The sequence below is a fragment of the Myotis daubentonii genome, chromosome 7 (genome assembly GCF_963259705.1).
Source record: "Myotis daubentonii chromosome 7, mMyoDau2.1, whole genome shotgun sequence".
Taxonomy (NCBI): domain Eukaryota; kingdom Metazoa; phylum Chordata; class Mammalia; order Chiroptera; family Vespertilionidae; genus Myotis; species Myotis daubentonii.
The window spans coordinates 29,469,636-29,487,405 of record NC_081846.1 but is presented as its reverse complement, the minus strand read 5'-3'; the positions used below and the strand labels follow the sequence as shown (position 1 = coordinate 29,487,405).

The 17,770-nt window shown below is 40.2% G+C and overlaps 1 protein-coding gene across 3 annotated transcripts in view; it reads left to right on the top strand.

Annotated features, from left to right (window-relative positions):
* PID1 (phosphotyrosine interaction domain containing 1) overlaps positions 1-9,664 on the top strand; it is a 196,443-nt gene extending 186,779 nt beyond the window's left edge. For all 3 annotated transcript variants that reach the window (XM_059703405.1, XM_059703404.1, XM_059703403.1), the window contains one exon: positions 7,543-9,664. In XM_059703405.1, coding sequence (XP_059559388.1) covers positions 7,543-8,019 — 477 coding nt within the window. In that variant the 3' untranslated portion in view covers positions 8,020-9,664. The remainder of the gene's footprint in view (positions 1-7,542) is intronic.
* The last annotated feature ends 8,106 nt before the right edge of the window (positions 9,665-17,770 follow it).

The following is a 17,770-nucleotide window of genomic DNA, read 5'->3' as shown; positions in this document are numbered from 1 at the left end:
CAGGGCAAATGTAAAGCCACCAATGGCGTTCTTGCTGCCAGTCCATTTTTTTGGGAGACAAGTCTGCCTTCATCTCTTACCTCCATGTCTTCCTTGCTCTCACCTGCCTTCCCCTCTCCCTTGGCACTCTTCTAAAGCCCTCACCTTCCTGGTTTTCTACTGCAGCAGCATCTCAGAAAGCCAAACTACAGTGATATCAAGACGAATGAACCTTCCTTGAACACAGCTTGATCCAAGGGGTGAACTCCAAACTGGGGGTACTTTTGTCCTACATATGCCATATAAGAATTAAGACCTTTTTGCACCCAAGAGAAGTTTTCTGGATTCATTGTAAGTACTCAGGGAAGCTTGTGTGCTCTTCTCCCTAAGGCCAGCCTTGCTCTTGGAATGTTGAGTTCTGTGAACTTAGTGCTAAGCATCGTCAGTGTACTTGGAATGTAAGCCCCAAGACAGCAAGAAGCTTTGTCCATTTTGTCCACTAGTATGCATGATTCCTAGTAGGTGCTCAACAAACACTTATGACATGAATGTACAGATAAAGAAATTTAATTTTTAAGCCCAAAGCTTATCACTTTTATATTTCTCACAATAACTTCATGGATTTCACTGTAACCAACATTTATCCTTTAATACCTTCTTCATGGCCTAAAGCATGTAATACAGGTTCAAGGTCATGATTAACATTGTGCTTGTGTTTGCATTGTGGATTATGTGACTGACATATGGGTCCATCTCCACTTGTCAAAGTGTTAGTGAATTTGTGCTTCTCTGTGGTGGGCAAAGAAGGAGTGTATTCAAGCTGGGACCATAAATCTTAGGGTTTTGTCTTTTCCTCTTCCTCTGAAATGTGCAGGTGGGAATTAACGTGGGAGCAAAGAGCTTGACTCTAGTATTTGACCCCAGGTTAAGAGAAACTCTTTTTTTCCCCTCTCATGTTTTGTCTTGTAGCCCAAAGGCTATTAGGATGCCCAGTTAAGGTGTCTCCATCCTGTGTTCATATAATGTGATTTTATGTCAGACGGGGAAAGGAAGTCTCCTACAGACAATGAAAGAACACCAAGACCTTTCATATCCTAAGAAAGACCTCAGTGGAGTCTTTGTTCTTGTCATGTCATCCCAGAGAAATCCCACAGTAAACCAAACCAAAGCCGGGCTCGTGAGGTTTTGAAGCCGGGCTGATCCAGCCTGGAAGGTGGAAGATCCCCAGGAAACTAGGTGCTTGGGGTCTTCTGTGATCATCCATCTCACCTCACATTCCTGTTTAGGGGACCTTATCATTATCCACTCCATCTGACTGCCCTTTTTAGGGTGAGGCTAGTCAAGATCCTAAATAAGGGTTTTTCAGGTTAGAATGAAATATGGACCGGCCACCCAGAGGAAGGATTGGAATGGTGTCCACTCAGCTTGAAGGATGCATTTCGGCAACCAGGGTTTGTTTGCCACACATGAGCGGGGAATGGTAACTCATGAATGGAGAGCTGGCTGGGGTGTTGGAAAACTCATGGGTGGGAAGGAGAGGTTCTGAGGACACTGGTCTTCCCTGACCTGACACTGTTAACGCTGCAGACACTCTGGCGTGCCTGAAGGTTCCATGGCTTCTATGTATTTCCACATGCTGTGAATATCCTAAAAAAGTGTCTTTAGTTGGGCTTGGGTTTAGTGCATTCACACATTGTCTGCATCTGGGCATTGGTTTATGCCATTGAATGACACATGGGGAAAAACTTTCATTTTTTGCTCTGTTGATTTCTCTCAGAATGATTCATTCTTAATACATTTCTTGCCCAATATCTGTTTCTGCAACCAGAGAAAAAATGCTAGTATTTACTGTATATTTCCACCTGATTTTTACTCCTAAAGAGTCTTCTTGTCATCTTCCAAGTCCCCTTGTTCCAGCACCCTGGGAGGTGACAGCCAAAAAAACAAATCTGTCTACCCTTTTGGACATATTTAGTGACCAATTTCTTGACTCGTTTTTTCTTGTCTACTTTGTGGCTAGGGAAGATTGCAGTTCTTAAGGATGAGGCTAAGAGGGACTTATTCATCTAGCAGACATTCACCTCTTTCATAGGTGAGCAGGACAACAAGATCCTCATTAACCAGACCTGACATCGGTGGGTGCACAGCTGTGTTGGTGGTGGGTCCTCCTGAAGCAGCTTTGAATACTGAGTCCTGTGTTCTTATTCACAAGGAGGAAGCATCCACAGAAGGGAGTGCAAGGAAGTCCCCCACAGGAATACTGTGGCCAGAAGTGATCTATCAATACCTTTAGAGTAAGTCCCTGAAACAGCAATGGCATAGGAGGATACAGGAATAACACCTACATTTTAGGGTTTCTCTGCAGTGAGACACATGTACTCTGTGGTCCCTTATCCACAGAGGGCACGGCTGCATGCACAGCAAGAGCAAATCATTGGTATTTTGAGACAACTAATTTTAAAAAAGTTTTTACTCTATTTCCCTTGAAAAGCAGAGCCATACGCTATCTTCCTTCTAAACTATATATATATTCACCTTTTTCTTCAGTGACTTATAGGCAGCTACATGGATTAATGCCAGACTCTGGAGAATTTACTAGTAGTGGGAGATTTAGGAAATGGGCAGGCAGGCAGATAGCAAGTAATTGACTGACAAGGGGAAGTGCACAGGTTAAGTCAGGGATCCTTCTGAGGGGAAGCTATGTTGGGACGTCATTTTATCATTTCGCATTTCATTTTTAAGGAAACTATTTAGATCATTATTTTTATTCCATGTCTAGAGAAAATCTAGTCAGATCATTCTTTTCCTATATGTCTTAAAGAAGTGTCAACTTGTTGATTTTATGTCATTGTATTTACATAACCTCATGGGATTTTAGACAATGTTATCCGCTCCACAAAGGCAGCAAACAAGAGTTTCATTGACTTCCTAAGGTTCACCCAGCAGCGTAAAGTCTACCCTCTGACTCCTGCTCTGTGTTGAGCAGATCCTGCAGGAATCAGTTCATTACTGGGACTGTTTAGAAAGCTTTGGGCAGGGTTAGCTCCTTTGAATCAAGAGAAGACTCATCCAAGAGCCTTGCAAGGCCTGAGGTGAGGGGAGCCCTGTACATTCAAGCAGCAGGAGCTGCTGTCACTAGGGAACTGGCCATTTGCTGGTACTTCGGGGCATTTTTGCTAATTCTGTGCTGGTAGGAAGGACTTGTCTGTCCACCACCGGCTCTGTGGCCTTCATTATAAATTGAGAGCAGACATCAATTGTGGTTCCCGGGAACACTTGGTGTGATTGTTGGCCCTTGTCAGTATCCCCATGTAGCAGAGTCATCGCATGATCCGCTTACAGCTTTCCTCCATCTGCAGGCTTGGTAACTCTCTGCAAGATGAAGCTAATGGAATATTCAGGATCAGTGCTAAGAACAGAAAACTTGTGGGAAAATTCCAAGAGTCTGGAGTTCTTGGATTAACTTTTATTTTCTTTGATTTCATTTTAAGTATATTCTATATTTTTTGAATTTTAAAAAACAGATGATCTATTATAAATAAATTATATAATAATATAATAGTATATCATATACATGTATTATTTTATTATTTGTGCACCATTTTACCTGACAATTTTCTAGGGTTTTTGCTTCTTACTTTCTGCAATTATAAAACAGAATGCATTTTTTAAAGAACTGCCTATGCCTATATTGTCATGAAGAAGAGTGTCATTGGCAAAAACACCAGACAAAAAAAAATGTTGTTCATTCTATGGAAAGACCCACTGTATTTGGATGCTCATATAAATCCAAAATTTCTCTGATAGTACAAAGATGGGAAAAATGAATAACTGGCTGAAAGTGAAATCAGTTGTAAATGCCTCTCATCTGATAGCAAAATGGTCCAGGAATTCAACACATGTCTTTTCAGGCTGTCTTTTCTGAGCAATTTTCTTCACAAATAATCAAAATATTCCTGAAATCCCAACACTCGGAAGTGTAAGTTATGTCTCCCAGTACTACCACCTCACCTAAGGTTCTTGTCTTTTAAAATGGGTTAGTGATAATAATATTAGATCCTGAACCACAGTGAACCTATATATACCATGTGCTTCTTCCTTTAAGTGTGACACAAATATTTGTTACTACTCTTCAGTGTCTGTGTGGCTTGATTTGGTTGAGGATGTATGTCAGTAGGGGCTTAGGACCTTATGGTTTAATGTGTAGAGTGCTAGTCAGATGATCATGGTAAAAGGGGACCACTGAATAAAGACACTTCCATAATAAGTTTAATTTCAAGAGATTACAGCTATGTATTATGTTGTACCTCAGTGTTTCAAAATTGCTTTTATAAATGTCTGCATATTATTTGTAGCTTTCATTATTGCCTAATAAACTTCTTGAGCTACTAATCCCCGCTCTACTCTTCTCTAAAGCACACTTTAACAATAAAACTTTATGTCCCTTAAAATCTTTAGTTTTTAAGTAATAAATATTTATAAGGGAGGATTATATTTTGTCTTCGTTGTCAAAATTTTACCACTATGAAATTGCTTCCTGTTGGAGTGAGTCATTTACCACTTCTAATATTGTTTTAAAGCTCATCCTTTGGTTACATTGCAATAGAAGAAACTGTAATTTTTAAAACTTGTGTGTGGGAGGTGGGATAAAGGTGTGATCCTATTGGCAAATCAAAGGAGTTTTCCTCCATCAGGAGAATTTTTTTATGAAATATAAAGTTATTCCTAGTTTCAGTGGAAATATAAAGTTATTCCTAGTTTCAGTGGAGCGTAAAAGAGAATATGCTTTTACTCCAAGCACTGAAACTTATTTTCCCAATACTTGCGTTTAAACTTCCAGAAGTAAAGATGTCATAGGAATGAGTGAGTTGCTGATACAGGTACAACTTGGATGAATGCTGAAAACATTATTCCAAGTAAAAGAAGTCAACAGGAAAGGCCACATATTGTATGATTCCACTTATATGAAATAGGAAGAACAGGGAATCCATAGAGACAGAAAGCAGATTGGTGGTTGCCAGGGCCTTGGGAGATGGGACAATGGAGAAAGATTGTTTAATAGGCACTATGTCGCCTTTGGAGGTGATGAAAATATCTTGGAGCCAGTTAGAGCAGATAGTTGTACAACATTTTGACTACTAAATGCTACTGAATCATATGCTTTAAAATGGTTAACTTTTATATGATGTGAATTTTCATGTCAGTAAAAAGTAAAGCTGTTAAAATAATAAAGATATCACAAAGTACCACATATAGAAGGTACATTTTTAGTAAATGGTATTGAAGAACCCTGTGTTGTGCATTTGCTCACAAAGCCATCTTTATTATCTGACTCCAATCCAGAGAGACACAGAGCTGTTCAACCAGTTGCCCTCTTTGGGGAGCTTGAGCATTTGCAGTATCTGAGTTATTTCCCCCTACAGTATGCTGTCAGTTTTATCTCTGAAATATCTTTGCCATGTGTCTCCTCAGTCCTTTCCCACTACCGACACTCGTAATTCAGTTCACCTTTGCCTCCGGGCTGGGTTGTTGGTACAACACCTTGCCTGAGCATTCTGCTCTTAGTCAGCCCTCCCCATCCATCTTTCTTCGTGGCATCATCAGGTCTTCCAAGTTTTCAACCTTGATCACATCCAGGCCTTCCTCGGGCTGTAGATTTTTAGTGGCATTCCATCAAGAGGAAAGAAGTCCCTACTCTGGCTTATGCCACAACCTAATTAATGTGTGGTCAGGCCAAAGCAGCCCCTTTGCCCACCTGGGGCTTTTCCCACTGCAGCCCTTGCTTGCCTTTCTGCTCCCTCCTTCTCACACCACCTTGACTTGCTGGGCTCCTATCTGGATTTTGAGGTCCTGATGCCTTGAAATCCAATGATTCTTCTCTCTGAGGCCTTCTGCTAGCAGGGAACCACACTTTCTTCCCCTGAATGTTCAAGGGACTATGCAGTACTCCTTGCCACCCTTTTCATGGTCTTCCTTAGACTGTAATGATGTCCATGCATGTGCAAAGGGCTAGTGGTGTCCAGAATGATCCATCCACTTGGTGAACCGTGGAGCTAGGATTCAATCTTGACTCTGCCTGCCTCTGAACACATATCCATTTGCTCTCCATTGATTTTTGGGCCACCCCATCTGCACTTTACCCCTCTCGCATGCCCACCTGGCATATCGCCATTATGTATAACTAGAGGCCCGATGCACAAAATTCATGCAAGGGGCTTGGCCCTCTCAGCCTTGGTGGCTTTCCTCAGCCCTCACAGCCACCCTGGCTTCATCTGGAAGGTCATCCTGAAGGACGTCCGGAAGGTCGTTCAGCTGTCCAATCTAATTAGCATATTATGATTTTATTATTATCGATAAGTTCTGAATATTTCTAGAATGTGCAGCTTTTATGCCTCTTTACTAAGGAGCTATGTTTTAAAAGGGGTATCCAATTAACTCGTGTTTAAGAGATAAAGCACAAGAAGTTGTAACTACTTAACTTCTGTGCGCTAAAATTTTTGTTCGTGGCCCTTTATAGTCCCACTAAATGTCAATATTGATTTGGAATCACTGTGACAAAATGTCCTTTCTCACCATTTCTATGGACCTTTTTTTCTGGTCTTTTCTTCCTCAAATCCATAGTATTTATATCTGTGTCACTAATTTTGCACCAAATCATATACTATTTTGTATTATTTCTTAAATTATATCTTCAGTGTTATGCATTTCCATAATGATAGCAGTTCTATCTATTTTGATGAATAAAAAAACGAAAGAATAAAAAAAATCCCTTATTGGTATTCTTAAACATGTTTTTAAGAAGTCACTATTTGAATCACTTGGAATTATTTTCTTTTGTTTTCGTACTGCCCATCTAGCTATTTGATAAGCAAGCATTCTCAGTCTCCAACCATCTGTAGATCTTTCATTTATTATCACTATAACCAGATGGTGCCCATCTATTCCAAAACTGTTTAGGTTGAAAAACAACTGTATTGCTATATTTTCAAAAATTACCTTGGAAAGAAACCAATCATGTTTTAGGCCATAATTTAAACAGAACATTTTTTCCTTTGTCCTTGCCATTTGCTAGAAGCAAGAAGCTCAAGGGAAAGTGAACATTGACAGATATGGAAAGAGAACCAGACTAGGAGATATTTAATAAGGATTTTGTTTTTCAGATGCACCATCCTATGACTCCTTTATATCATTAAATTCTGCTTGTGTTTGGTTGAAAATAAACTTCAAGGATTGTAGGATTGTCAAGAAATGACAAATTATATAAAATACCATCATGACTCTAATACGAGTTTTAAAGGGGTGTAGGGAGAGGGAGAATAGTTCTCTAGAACTAGATTTTTAAACTCCAACTCTAATATTTAAAGAATTCAATATTTTTGCCAAGTGGGCCACTTGTTAGGGAGACAGGGAAAAATTCTGATGGCAGTTATGACATTTAGGGAGCAAGAAGAATGTCTTTCCACCTTCCCATGTGACACCATGAATGAGAACATTGAAATGAACAACTAGCACAAAGACTTTACTATTGACCTCTCCCTTTTTCTTCCTCTATTTCCTCTGCAGGTTACCTATCTGGGTAAAGTCCCTACCACAGGCATGCAGTTTTTTTCAGGCTGCACAGAAAAGCCAGTCATTGAGCTCTGGAAGAAGCACACACTAGCCCGAGAAGACATCTTTCCAGCCAATGTCCTTCTGGAAATCCGACCATTCCAAGTGTGTCTTCATCATCTTGACCACAAAGGGGAGGCTACGGTCCACATGGATACCTTCCAAGTGGCTCGCATCGCTTACTGCACTGCCGACCACAACGTGAGCCCCAACATCTTCGCCTGGGTCTACAGGGAGATCAACGATGACCTGTCCTACCAGATGGACTGTCATGCTGTTGAGTGTGAGAGCAAGCTGGAGGCCAAGAAGCTGGCCCACGCCATGATGGAGGCTTTTAAGAAGACTTTCCACAGTATGAAGAGTGATGGCCGGATCCACAGGAACAGCTCCTCTGAGGAGGTCTCCCAGGGATTAGAATCTGATGATGGCTGAAGGAATTTAGGGGGCTTCAGAAAAGGCAGCCTTGGTCCAGGAATTCCAGACCATATGAATATGCAACGATTCCAATTTCAGATGAAAGACTGCCAAACTATTGGCCGACCAAGCTTTTTAAATTCAGAAGAGCAACTCTAAATCTAAAGAAATGTATTATTAAAGTAATTACGTTACATTGAAACCTGCTGCTGCTGTGACTGTGAGGAGGGTGGGAGTGTGGATGGGGAGGAAAGTTCTAGACTCTCTCTTTTTCTTTGCTCATTCCCCAGTGCCTCCCTGTAGGAGAGCTCCATGCTGATTTTCACCATTCTCAGGCAAAGACACTGAGGCTGTTATGTGATGGACAATTCCAGTTTGCCTTATGAAACCCAACAAGAAGGTTAGATGCATTTATCGGATCATTAGTCAAGGGGGAAGGGGGTGAGTACTGATGCTGGTGCGGAAGTCGCAGGGCTAAAGGAAAAGTCAGGTGGATTTGAGCCTGAGACTCCTCTCCCATGTTTCAGATCCTCTCCTCAGTAAGCCAATCAAATCAGCACAGCCTTCATTGAGCTTTACAACTAACCGTCTGATAGTTGGCAGTTAATTCACAGTTAAAGATAATGCTTTTATTTACATAAATATATCAAGTAGTGCCCTCTTATTGTATTCACTTCATCTATTTTCTTAGAATCCTTGCAACTACTAATGACCCTTCCCTCCTCCTGCCCCATCCACCCTTGTTCCCCTTCTAACCCATGCCAACATCCCCACAGGGATGGATTCTCAACATACACTGCAGGACACCCAAAGGGAGGAAAATCCCCGAGCAGATGAAATCAACCGTCAAACCAGCTAGGAGTTTAAAACAACCACCACAACAGAAACCTTGGAAAAAGGGAATGAGTTATCAGCAAGTGAACAAACTCCATGCAGGCCGTCCTTTCTTTCAACCCCCATTTGTGGTAACTTATGGTCCTGTCTAACGAGTCCTTCCAGGCAAGCTTCATATCTGACTTGGTGCCACCAAGGAAGCCTTGCTGCCACCACTCAACCTTGCATTCCAGTGAGTTCTCTAAACTTGGCTTGTCTATGTTCAACTTAATCTAAAGAGAAATCTGACCCCGTGACCTTCAAATCGAGAACATCTCAGAGTTAGGATCGCCAGTGTATTCACTGTTTCTAATGAGAAGTTCTCACTAAAGCTGAGATTTCTCAGTTTCTTGGATCTTTCAATGTCATAAAATGCCAAGGGTCATCATTGTATGAAATTGAGAGGATTTGTTAAAATATAAACATTTAAGGCTGAGAGCAGATGGCTAGTTTCCCAGGTAATGCTCATTGATTAAAGTTGGTTTTTAATCCTGGTGATGGTAGGGGCACTGGGGCACCTTACAGAAAGAAGCCTTAAATGAGAGTTAATAGTATCTGGAGAGCAACAGTGTTGGTGTTTTGGTCTTTGTATCTGTGTGTCCCTATATGCACCTGTGTTGTGTATGTACCCCCATGTGTGGGTCTGGGTTTAAGGCATGTAGAATTAGCATGGAGTCATATTGAGGAGAACCCGCCCCTTGGAGATATGCTTGCTGCTTTCCAACACATGTAAACTATTCTTTAGCATAAATGCATTCATTCTTTAATAAAATATGTTTGCATTAATAAAGCTGAGGCGTTTCCTACTTTATATCTTTCCTATTTATGTAAAAATAGAGGAAATTAAGTAAATAGGGCATTCTATCTAAGCACATGTTCATACTTGGTCATAAATAACCCATTCCTTGATTGTGTTTAAAAAATTGTTTTCTCTTTTGTATTTTTTTTTTTAAAAAGATTTTTATAGAGAAAGGAAGGGAGAGGGAGAGAGAAACATGAAGACATGGATTGTCTTCTTGCCTCCTGAACACCCCCTACTGTGGATTGAACCCACAACCTTGGCATGTGCCCTGTCCTGGAATTGAACCAGGAACCTTCTAGTGATGGGATGATGCCTAATCAACTGAGCAACACCGGCCGTGGCTGCATTTTATTTTCTAACACTCGATTTATATTTGATCACTGTCCCTTAAAGGAGATGGTAACGTTCAAAAAGAACACAGTTATTTAGGGTGCTCAACTGATTTCAGAGGAGAGCCTTCGGGAACATTTGGCAGATTATTGGAATTTGTAAAATCTCACCTACATCTTTGGAGTCCCACAGTGAAATCCCAGAAGGTAAACATGACTCATTAAAAATGTTTCCTCCAGGCTGTGATTTCCGGGAATGTCCCATTTTTCTGGCCAGGCAGGTGTCCTGGAGTCTGTGTGTCTTGAGCAACGCCCTTTGTGAATCATTAACAAATGTAGGGGCCTCTGCAGTAAAATATGGTGCCTCCTGAGGCATGAACTCAAGTTGAGAATAACTATCTCCTCTAATTAAAATGGCATTTTCTCTCAAGTTGAACTCTTTTCAATTTCAGGTTTACTCTGTCATCCTTGAATATGCTTCTAATAGTGGGGGGGGGGGGGAGCAATAACAAACCCAGCCAGTATATATTTCAAAACAATGCAATTTCCCTCTATCAGTATAAGTTGAATCTCAAGTGCACATATGGTTAGTTATTGCAGAAAGCATTTGCTAGTAGTTGTTTTTTTGTTTGTTTTTTCAGGGTACTACGTGTGGTGTGGTGTGCTAAGGAATTGACTCTGATAATATTGGCAGGAGCTTTTGTTTGGGATGATTAGTAAACAATTTAAGGAAAAATACACAACGGCATCTTTCAAATAGCTAATGAAGTCTTTTGGGGGAGCCAATACTAATTCCCTAGGGAGGGATGGTTCACACTGGCGTTAATGTTTTTCAGTGGTTCTCTCCTTTCTGTACTCTCCTTTCTATACTGACTGTCACAAGGCACTTTTGTGCACATTCACTCAGATGCCCCTCGGAAGGACCCTGCAGGTGACTATGACAGTTACTTTATAGATGTGGAAATCGAGGCTCAGAGAGGTTCCCGAATTGGCCAAGACAGCACAGCTAGGATGTGTTGGAAGGTAATTAGAACCCACTGAATTCTTTCTGGTCCAGGGCTGTGGCTCTGTTTAGGCAAGATCCACCACTTTTGATTTTTTTATTTCCATTCCTCTTAAAACACTCTAGCTTATTTTAAATTAACATTCTAAACCACTATAAATAAACATCGTTTGCTCTTCATTTTTGAAGTCTTTTTGATGGCATTAGAGTTTTAAAAGCAAACAAAGGCCCAAGAAGTTTGATTTCAGCACAATTAATATCGCATGAGATTTTGAGTATTTTATTGACTGAGGTTAACAGACGAAATACTCTCTCCACCTCTAAAACATCAGGATGCATGTTTTCTTTTTCTTTTCTTTTTTCAGGACATGTGAAAACTCAGAATCAAATCCTTTCATTGCAGGATTCGATAGCATCCTGTAATTTCCCTTCCTGTCAATCATTGCAGTTTTTAATTACATATTTATTTGTATAATTATGTAAATACTTGTTTAAGCTCTGGGGTGTTGAAGATGGGGATTTTGCCCCTTCTTTCACGTTTTATGCCCAGCTCCTAAGTCAGGACTAGGCATGTAGGGAAAACTCAATAAGTTTCTACTAGCTGGATGGATGGCGGGACAGACAGGCAGAAGTAAAAATCACTGTGTGAGCCTTTGATTTGCACGTTGTAGCCCAGAACCCGGGAACCCAGGAAGACCTTCCTGCCCACTTTCTTTAAAGGTGAGCAAATGACTTTTTACTGGAGAAAAACATCATCACTCACTTAATTCCAGAAAGAGTTGGTGGCTGCTTATGGATAGAAGACTAATGCTCAATGTCAGCTACAACAGAACACATGTTATCCCAAGGAAGTAAACAGATAATGTGCTTTAAGACACCTGCATTTAGCGGATTACATAATTCTTATCATGTGTTTGTTTGTTTGTTTCTGTCACTGAAAGAGAAGACAGAGTGATGGGGGAGGGCATTTTTATTTTCTGACTCTATGAAGCATATGAATTTAACTGTCTTTTCCCAAAATGTGTACCTTAGAAAACATTTTTGTCCTCTCTTCTGCTTTTGCTTTTCACTGTTCCTTTTCTCTTCCTCTCCTCACTTTCCTACTTTATTTAATCATTTGCATGACACCATTGCAGACTTTTTCTAATTTTAATTTGTTATTGATTTTTTTTTAGAGAGAGAGAGGAAGGGAGAAGGAAAGAGAAACATCAATGTGAGAGCGACTGCCTCCACAGGTCCCCCACTGGGAACTGAGCTTGAAACCAAGGCATGTGCTCTGACCAGGAATTGAATCGGCAACCTTTCAGTGCATGGAACGATGGCCAACCAATTGAGCCACACCGGCTAGGGCAGACTTTTTTCTTTTATTTTAGCAGTGAAGAGCATATCTGTTCTGAATCTAAGATCATTTGTTTTGACTCATGATGCAAAATTTAACAAGATTGTTGAATACTGCAGATTACCCTAAATTGCTCTTATTTGTTATTATTTTTTTCAGTCAGATGGGCATGGTGACAATTTAATTCTTCATAGCTTACATTTCAAAAAATGTGCTTTCTTTTCTTTTCCTAGATAAACCCTAGGCTGAACTGGAGTTAAGGCGAAGATCCCAATAATTGTCATATTCATATAGATCTTCAAGAAATTGTCTTTATAGTTGCCAAGATTTGGCTTTTGGAGTAATTTTATGTGACACATTATTCAATGCAAGAACTTTGGGTACTTTTTCTGAAGAGGTGTCAGCTGATAACAATCACCAGAACAAAACTATATAAAAACCTAAGCTTACTGAAAAATTATACACAATGTAGAACTTTAAATACAAATGAGACCACTAAATATAAGTGGCCATAATTGATCCATTATATAATCTGGAAGAGTCACGGAGCTTCTTAAGGTGAGCCACAATAACTTAGTGTCTTGATAATAATAATAAAAAAACAGTAGCAAATGGAAACTTATTAAAGCTGGATGATCAGAAAAATAATTTTAATTACTTTAATAGCTATGTTTCTATGAGAAACAGGAAGAGCCACCTGGTGCCCTTAGGGGCAGGTGACTCTCAATCCTGCCTCCCCACACCCTGCACGGCTATGCTTTATTGCCACTTCAATTATTTGCAGGGGTGTTTGATGCATAAGACCAAACATTTATACTAACTAAAGGGAAAGATGTATGTAAATGATATGTATTTTTAAAATAAATTTATTACTCTCAAGGGCTCTGACTCCATCTGTTGCTTATCGAAGAACCACTTTAAAATAAATAAAGAAGAATGTCTTGAAACCAGCATATCAAAGCCCCAATTTCAATTGTACCAGCTTCCACTTATACTGAAATTACAGAATGTATAGTAAATTGTTATTTTAATATGCAGAAGTGTTTTCCCTAGTAGGCAAACACTTCCAATAACATCATTCATCCTATTTATTTGCTTATTTAAATACTCATAAAACTTGAGCTTTTCAAGGCCAAAACCACAAGCTCCTAATTAGCTTTATCTAAATTAATGAGGTTTTACTGTACTAATTTCTAACAGTGCAGTACTAAATTCTATGAAAAGCTGTTGCAATTAAAGTGGAGAAAGGCAATAAGATATTTGGCAAAATACTGAATTAAAGGTCTAATTCTATCCTACACCCCCAATTAAAGTATCTTTACACCCATAATAGCATCCACATGAATCAAATGAAGTTTATTATTAGATTTTGTTTTCTGTGCAAAACTGGAATCAGAACCACTATGGTTCATATCTGAGATGAGCTTTGGTTTTGGTTGATCCCAAATTTCCATAAAAAGTGACTCTGGACTGGAGTGAACTCTTTGCTCACTCAATTATGTCAGACTCTTGCTTAAAGTCTTTGCATGGCTTCCTTATTGTGTGCAAGAAAAACTAATTATTGTCCTCCCCCTCCCCTTCCTGCTCTCCTTTAATTTTATATGTTAGTATGATATACATGCTTCTTTGCAAGCTGGCTCTCACTGACTATTCCGGGCTTAGGTTTAAACCCTTATTCTGCATTGTCCTGGGCAAAGAACTTACCATGTCAGGCCTCAGTTTCCTCATCTGTAAAATGAGAAGAAAAGATGTTGACTCAGAGCCACAGTGGGAATTACACAAGTGAGTGACTGGAAAGCACTTGGTCCAGGGCTGGCACCTTGCACGAGTTCAGTTAAAGCCACCATTATTGAATTTTCACTGTCTCCATTCCTTCCCAGGAAGCTGCAGGATTGCCCCAGGGCCTTGTCTGCCCTGCTCCTATGCCAAGTAATGCTCCCCTCTTGGCTGATTCAGCTCCTGCCTCCAGGATCCTGCAGGCTTGTGGAGGCACCTCCATTACTGCCTTTACACTTGCTTCTAAGTCGACCACCCCTGGTCCGAGAGCTCTGAGAGCAATGCTGCCTTGCAGAGCTATTCCACCAGCCACCTGTGTATCTTCAAATTTTCTAGTATCCAAACTAAAAAATTAAAAAGAAACAGAAGAAATGATTGTTAAGACATACTTTATTTAACCCAAAGACCTAAAATATCATTTCAACACATCAATATATGCATTAATGAGATGTTGTAGATTCTTATATAGCCTTGGATATCTAGTATCTATTTCAGTCTCTATAGCACGTCAAGTGCTCAATAGCCACATCTGACTATTGTAGGAGATGACACAGTCTATGAGATGACAAGCATGGCCTGATCCTATCCGCATCCATGGAGCCAATCTAGTGGCTGACACATCAGAGGGACTTGTAAATGCTTGTGCAATGAGCAAAACAGAGAACATTAACTCCATCTGGTATGCAAGTGTATCAGTTTGCTAGGGCTGCTGTAACAAAACACCACAGACTGGGTGGTTTAAACAACTGAGACCGCACAGTTCTGGAAGCTAGAAGGCTGAGATCAAGGTGTTGACAGGGTTGGGTCCTTCTGAAACTGAAGCTCCTTCCTACTTCCCTGTGGTTTACTGTCAATCTTTGGTGTTTCTTGGCTATGACTCCATCACCTTGCTGTCTGTCTCCATTTCACAAGGCCTTCTCTTGTGTGTGTGTTTGTGTCTATCTGTATCCAAAATTCCCCCTTTTATAATGATATTGTTACAGAAGAGCAAAAAAAATACCAAGCATGCTTCCTAGAGAAAGGGAGGAACCCATTTATTAACACTATTGGACTCCAGGAATAATTTCCAAATCAGAGTGAAGTAACACGCAGAAGCTTCGATTTTTACAACCTTGTCTTGCAGATATGGTTCTGCCTCCTTTCTGGGCTTACAGGAAGGCCCCCAGGTGTCGATGATCTGTCCGGGGGCCAGTGATGACGACCTCCCCCTCCCCCCAGGGCAATGCATTGTTCACAGTTTTTATGGCCTGACACACCTTGCAAGACCAGTTTCTGGGAGGGAGGCAATGACCTTATTATAGGTCATCAAGAATGCACACTGAGCTTTCTGGCATGATTCCAATTGCTAGCCCCTAAAATATCAGGATTACATTTACATTAGCCCCTTTTAGCCTTCTCAATATCAGTCATATTGGGTTAGGACCTTATCTTAACTAATTACATCTACAATGGCCCTCCTTCCAAATAAGGTCCCATTCTGGGGATTAGAACCTCAACATATGAATTTGAGAGGGATACATTTCGACCCATAATGATAGGATGGGTAGTAATACTGAGTTACACTTCAGGGCTCCTGGCTCAGAGGGGAAAATTAGGGCATCACTTCAAATGATTCAATTCCAAATTCAACACATTTTCTGCTTGCCCCTGTGGGAAGCCCTCCTTGTTTGGGCTTGGCTTTTCTTGGCCAAGCCAGGGCTGTGGTTATCAAGGACAGGGCAGACAGTTCTTTGAGGTATATTTTCATTTAAATTTTTCCAATTTCCTGGTGAAATAAAATTAACATGGTTCCTAAATAAACATGCATTGCAAAGAGATAAAATTCCCCCTTTCTCATCTTTCATTTCTTCATTGTAATTGTTTCCTTTTATTGTGTTGGTGTCTGGTAATCACTGGTTTCGGTGAGGGAAATGAGATTGTGAGACAAGCAGTTTGAGAACTAAAGAAATAAGGAAGTTCAAAGCAGGCAGCAGGGCCCATTCTGTGTGTGACAACATTGGCCAAGTCCTAAGTCCAAGTTTCCCAGGCTGGGCCAACTCTGGTCTGAGCCATTGCCCACAAGTCTTCTCATGGAGCCCCTTGTTCTTTTCATTGGGAATTGGTGTTTTCCAGGCATCTCAGTGTGATCCATCTAAAATCCCCACATCACAAACAGAAGAAGTCTTTGAAGGCCAGAAGTTGGGATTTGCCAATAAAGCAGGAATTGTGGTACATTGCTGTGTTTACAGCGCCAGGTCCTGTGGTTGTGTCTCACTTTGTCTTCTGTGTGTTCTCTGTGCTGTGCTGAAGAATTGGATTCCTCTGCCTCACTGTGGAGGCACATCTTTCTGCAGCATTTAAATGGCATCTTCAATGCCACTCTGTTAGGAAAAGCCCATACCAGTATTCGACTGGCCAACAACCAAAGAACTTCTGTGCAGTTGGGGGAATTTATTACTAAAAATTATTTTCCAGAGTGATTATTCAATATTTTCTTTTAAAGGTCAGACTTTGTTATATTATGATTCAAGTTTCCTTTTTTTTATAAATTGTCTTTTTCTCCATTATGGGCTACCATCAGAGGACTGGGGAAACTCTCTTTTTCTCTGAAAAATTAATGAGCCTTAATAGTTTGGGTAGTACTAACGTTTTTTTCTGTGTGTGTGTTTTTTTTTTATTTATTTTTAGATTTTTAGAGAGAGAGAAAGGGGGAGGGAAAGAGAGAAACAGAGAAAGAGAGAGAGAGACAACAATTGTCTGCCTCCTGCACACCCCCTACTAGGGATCAGGCCCACAAAACTAGGAATCAAACCTCCAAACCTTTTGGTGCATGGGACAACGTAGTAAATGTAGTAAAATTTCTTAAAGGATAATTGCTGCTTATTTTTAAAATTTGAATTCTATATTGTTGAAAGTATTATATATGTCTCCTTCTCCCCCCCCCCCCCCCCCCCGCATTGACCTCTCTGTGGCAGCTGCCACCCTCTAGCACATTCCCTTACCCCCTACTGTCTGTGTCCATTGGGTTATGCTTATATGCCTACAGACAAGTCCTTTGGTTGTTCTGATGTTTTTAAAACCCTACTATTTTCAGGACCTGTTATATCTATCTGCCCTCAGCATTTTTGTGCATATCAGCCTGAGAATGCCCTCCAGTTCTTTACTATCATATCCTTTCTAGTAATGTATCTTTGGTTTCCCAACTTTTAAAAAGGATATTAATATTTACAACCAGGTTGTTATTCCAGGGGGAGATATCACATCTCTGGCTTTATTTTGTGACATTCCCTTCTATAACTTCATTTTGTCATCTAAGGAAACGTGTTTATAATTGAGAAGAAGGAAAATAGTAATCTCAATATATTGTTTTAAGAATGGCCTTCTCATGTTGATTTAATTAGGAAATAATTATTCCTTCACAAACTTTTCTCATGTTTGTTAATGAACATGTAAATTTAAGAATTACTTCTGCTGCTCTTTAATTTCTGAAAGCAAGTACAAAACACACTGTTGGTTTCCTTGGTGAAAATTCTTCCCAGAAGACACAATATGGTATGAGATATTCACTAACATCAGGTAATATACAAAGCCATTTCTACTGGAAAAACATACCATCTGGGGGAAAAACAATTTGTGAAAAAGCATTTTCAGTATGATTGTGTTGTCCT